The sequence below is a fragment of the Aplysia californica genome, unplaced genomic scaffold (assembly GCF_000002075.1).
Source record: "Aplysia californica isolate F4 #8 unplaced genomic scaffold, AplCal3.0 scaffold00487, whole genome shotgun sequence".
Taxonomy (NCBI): domain Eukaryota; kingdom Metazoa; phylum Mollusca; class Gastropoda; order Aplysiida; family Aplysiidae; genus Aplysia; species Aplysia californica.
Window position 1 is genome coordinate 241269 of NW_004797757.1, and position 5327 is coordinate 246595.

The following is a 5327-nucleotide window of genomic DNA, read 5'->3' on the forward strand; positions in this document are numbered from 1 at the left end:
TTCAAAAGCTGAGTAATGCATACATAGATTCTAATAAAAATAATAGCGTTGAGTGTAACAACCCCCATTGGAAAATGCTTGACCTAAGGTGCAACATTCAGCCTCACTGTGGGGGCAGAGGGGGTTGGGCTGCGGGTGTCACAGTAGTATGGGTTTACCTTACTGGAACAGTTAATAGCGGGCTGTGATCGTTGTGATGAGCGAAGACATGGGGAGGGGCTATACTTTACTTTTACCTATACCGCGATAATAACGTGCTCTCAGACACAAAGCTCGATACACTCAAACACATTCACGTAACCCCTGCTCAACAAAATGGAAAGTGAGAAAATACAATTGTTTAGAAAGCAACTAAACCATTATGAATTAAATACTCGAAGCCAAGATGTGGGGGCAAAATGGCTATGGGTGGACAAAGAACATCGTGGAGCGATAACAACTAGGGCACCCCTTCAAGTCTTTATGGACTGACCTTGTCCAGTGCACTCTGCACGACGGCCTCGCTCTCGTGGTCTAGCGCTGACGTGGCCTCGTCCATCAACAAGATCTTGGGGTTCCGCAACAAGGCTCTGGCGATGGCGATTCTTTGCTTCTGTCCTCCACTCAGCTGTGCTCCCCTTTCCCCAATCCGCGTGTCGTAGCCCTAAAATACGGGGGGGGGGGGGGGCAAAAGTTGATAAAAAGTAAGTATCACACCATTAATATGATACTTAATCCATTAATAATGGTAGAGAAACGCGTGAATATCAACAGCAAGGAGTTTAAGTATCTGAGGAATAAAAAGATAAGGCTGTGTGTGTTCTTACATACATTTATAATTTTCATTTGTTTGTTCAATTTTATCCATAAAATATTGTTGTTCTTGACCTACTTTTGCACACCCCTGCTTAATTGCACGAAAATATTGATTTTGTACCTATACAGCTTAAACATTATTTTATCAGCAATTATATGTTAATGTATAGCACATGCGTGTTACTGTTGGCCTGTATGTGGGAGCAAGGCATATTATGAATTATGTATGTATGTGTGGATAAGTGTGGGGAAGAGAGGGTGTGTGGAAGATGGTGAGTATGCGTATGTGCGTTGAAACGCCAAAACATTGTGTTAGAGAGAGAGAGAGAGAGAGAGCGAGAGAGAGAGAGAGAGAGAGGGGGGGGAGTGGATGAGTCAGTCAGTCAACGAGTCAGTCAGTCAGTTAGTGATTCGGTTTGTGATTCAGTCAGTGATTCAGTCTGTGAGTGAGTGAGTTAGGGAATGAGTGAGCAAGTGAATGAGAGAGTGAGTGAGTGGGTGTTACAATATTGATTAAACTCCTGTATCAACATATTACGTTTAATAAAAGGTCACCACATCGGTTTAATTCCCATCTCTGCAAAGGCCAGTCTGAGAGGCTACCAATCACCTCTTACTTATTAAACAACAAAAATTCAAGAACGCCCAATTTTGAAAATATGAATCATGACCAACCGTGTAGCAGTCCAATAAATATAGATTGTAAAACACATAGAGTTTGCTGTTGAGAGGGAACTTACGCTGTACAAATGCTACCTATTATTATCATCCGATAATCGACATGCCGTACTTCCGAATTTCAATTTTATGCCTGTGTTCGATCAGGCCCAGCCACAATGATAATAATGTAAGTGAAGAACCTTGTGAATTCCCTAACAACCCAAGATCAAAATCGTTGCATTAGGGGTTGGAACCAAGACCGTCCATATCATAACTTTACATGATACTTTCTGAGCCAGTTTATCCGTCGCGGTTGCGAATTTGGGTTAACGCTAGCGCGTAAAAAAAAGTAGAAGAAGCAGTACCTCAGGTAGCGTCGAAATGAAGTCATGCACATTCGCATCTATCGCAGCTTGTTCTATTTCCTTCTGTGTTGCGCTCAGATGTCCAAAGCGAATATTTTCTCCAATGGTTGCGTCAAAGAGGACCGGTTCCTGGCTGACCACACCGATCTGGCCACGCAGCCAAGCCAGGTTTATGTCTTTGATGTTGTGTCCGTCAATTGTGACCTAAGGAAAAAGAAAATACGGAAAAGTAATATAATATATATAGCTCTCATTTCGAACTGCATTGGGGCATAGCAAACCGTTGCATAACATTACCACAAAAGGTTGTGTGAATGGGGGAGACTTCTCAGATCCATGGTATCAGTTAAGATAAGTTTGTCCATTCTCAAGTTTGCTCCAGACCAGTGTAATGTTAACATCTTTGAAGAAAACATAGTGAAATGAAGAAATTACTTAAATGGGCACTTCATTATAATGATGATGTATGTGATATTCGTCAGTTCATCACACTTTAAAAGAATAATGTAGTAACATTTTATATTACAGAATTTCAAAATATTAAACGACCGGAACTTCACTGCACTATCTAAACCTAGGACTTTTGTCACACAATTGTAAACACACGTTTACCTTACCGTGACGACAGAGGATATTTTTGTTAACAAATCGCTACAAATTAAAAGGTTCTATCTGCTCTGTACCAAGTTTTGATAAATTTGACTTTAAAAATTTCAAGTTTCACAAGATGTCAAACTTTTCCGATCCATCCTGCAACTTTGATAGAACAGACAGAATATTTGGTTTATGATAGCATGGTCTTAGTAATTCGAAACGGCCAGAAATGTCAGAGAGGGCTTTGTAATTCTAGGGTGCCGAAATGTTTAAGAACGCTTCAAAACAAACAAATCTTAAAACTTAACTATCATTTGGGGTCGGGTTCGTTTTTGTTTGGGGGGTTTTTTTCATCCACATCGGAGCTAGCTACCAACCTGGCCATCCAGAACGTCGTAGAAGCGTTGGATGAGCTGTACTGTAGTGGACTTGCCACAACCACTGGGGCCCACCAGAGCAACATTCTGCCCTGGTCGCACTTCAAGGTTTAAGCCTGCCAGTACCTGTGGGTCAGAACAAAGGGATAAGATTTTTTTTTAATAATAAAATTACCACCCCACCCCCTTCTGCGGCCATTTCAAAGTGCTGGACCTAGTGTGCAACATCTGGGGTCACTGTGAGGTGGGGAATGCGGTGAGGTTGCAGCTGTTGTTCAGCAACAGGAAACTCCAGGCTGTGATGTCCAATGACACTAGGGGAGGGGGAGGGATGTACCATCGAATATGCTTTTTTAAAAAGTTTTTGTAAGAGTTTTACGGCACTTGCAACACAATAAGGTCATATAAGTGCCAAAGATTAGAGGTGTTACAAGAGAGTAACAAATATAAAAAAGAAGGAGGAGAGATCAGGACGATAGATGTTTGATAGGAAAGAAAGAACAAACACCACCAGAGCACCCGCCAACCACCCACGAATATGCTTTAACTGCCACCTGTATAAGACAAGCACCTGTAAAAACGACCACTTCCAATTTTCCCCCTTGCATTTTTTTTTTGGTCGATTATAATGACAAAGCACCATGTAAGACTGCCTGTCTGAGGCCACTTCTTCCACGACAATGGGTGGCTGTCTTAGAAATTTTCGACCGTGCTTTACTTTTTACCAAGTCTAACGCGGAGACCACAAAGATAGACAGGAGTGTACTTTCTTATTAACAGTGGTGTCTCTAGTGGTTAGGCTTCTGGAATCGGAATCGTGAGATTGCAGATTCGGGGGTTCGAGTTTCGGGTCCAACGTTGTGTCCATAGGAAAGGAACTTTACTCGAATATTCCTCACTTCACCCAAGTGAGAAGTCCAGTATGATACGATCTGAGATAACGGTGTGCGCTTCACCTTTCGAAAACAGCAATCTACATACAAGCATTCAGATAAGTTGCAGCCATTCATAGTATTAGACAGGCACTTTAGAGTGACAAGAGACAAAATGGAGGCAGAGAGAGAGAGAGAGAGAGTGACACAGAGAGAGAGAGATAGAGAGACAGATAGATAGAGACAGAGACAGAGAGAGAGGATGAGGGGGGGGAGAGAAGGACAGAATATAACGGCTGTCAAGCAGCGGGCGACTCACCACGGAGTCGGGCCGGGCAGGGTAGGCAAACTTGACGTTGTGGAACCTCACGTGACCCTGAAGTGTCTGTGGCTTGAGACCCTTCTGTGAACCGATGTCGATCATGGGTTGTCGGGCCATGATGTCAAACACTTTGCCTGCGGCGCCACGAGCGTTCGCGAAACTCTCCAGGTTGTTCAAGGCATTGCCCATAGCTACGGAGCCGATCACCATACCTAAGAATACCTGGATAGATAGAAGGATGGGCAGGTGGATTGACTAACGGATGTATGGACGGGTGGTTGTTTGGGTGGGTCAATGGATGGATCGTTGGGTGGTTGGGTGGCTAGATTGATGGATGGGTAGATCGTTTGGAGGGTGGTTGGGTGGATAGAAGGATGGATGGATGGGAGGTTGGGCGGGTGGTTGGATCGGTGCGTAGACTGGTGGATGGATAATATAGACGCATGGATTGATGGAAAGAACAATAGATAGGTGGGCGGATGTATATAACTTGTGGGTGGCTAGGTGAATGGAAGGTGGATAAATATGTGGATGGATGGGTGAGTGGAGGGGTGAACGGATGAATGGATGGATGGGTGAGTGGATGGATGGTTGGACTGATGGTGAATCGATGAATGGGTGGATGGATAGGTAGATGGGTACGTAAATGGGTAAATCATTCAAAATGTAAACTCACTAAACTGGTTTCAGCGAATTTCAGTATCTATAGACAACACGGCTAGACCTTCAGTTTTAACTAATTGTCACACTCCGTGCACGCTGCCAATCGAATTCAGTCAAATTGAATTAGGCCTAGACAGATTTTCCTCCATAGAGGGGCAAAAATGTTTTAGCACAATTTGATCAAATCCGCTAAGAAACAATCCCCACCCCTCCTCCCGTCCCCCGACTCAATTAGACGGAATTCGATTAGCAGTGTTCATCGGGTATGACTTATGCTTGCTCAAAGTTGAAGACAGCTTACCGGAAGAATACGTCCAGGGCTGAGGTTTTCCTCCTGAATCAACACAGTGCCGACCCACATGGCTACTGCAAGATTCACGTAAAGAGTAAAAAATAATGCTGACTGCCCAAGTCCAACTGCAAGACCTTTCTTCGAGGCCACTTTGACAGCGTCTCCCAAGCATCTTTCGTACCTGCGAATGGAGTCTTCGCCGTTCAAAACTAAGTTCTCTGGGTTTTGTTTCAGCGAGAGGTTAAGGGCAATTGCAACACAAATAGATTATATAAGTGCCAAAATTACAGGTTTTACTAGAGAGTAACATACGAATAAAAGACGGAGAGATAAAGACAATGGGCATTTAATAGGAAAGAACAAGCAAATCCCACCGGAGTAAACCCC

General features: G+C 43.5%; 1 protein-coding gene across 1 annotated transcript in view; it reads right to left on the minus strand.

Annotated features, from left to right (window-relative positions):
• Positions 1 to 5327, minus strand: part of LOC101858209 (ATP-dependent translocase ABCB1) — a gene marked incomplete in the record, with an annotated part of 52603 nt that overhangs the window by 21225 nt on the left and 26051 nt on the right. Inside the window, 5 exon segments of the mRNA XM_013086635.2 lie at positions 473 to 643; positions 1821 to 2024; positions 2792 to 2917; positions 3983 to 4207; positions 4950 to 5121. Coding sequence (XP_012942089.1) covers positions 473 to 643; positions 1821 to 2024; positions 2792 to 2917; positions 3983 to 4207; positions 4950 to 5121 — 898 coding nt within the window.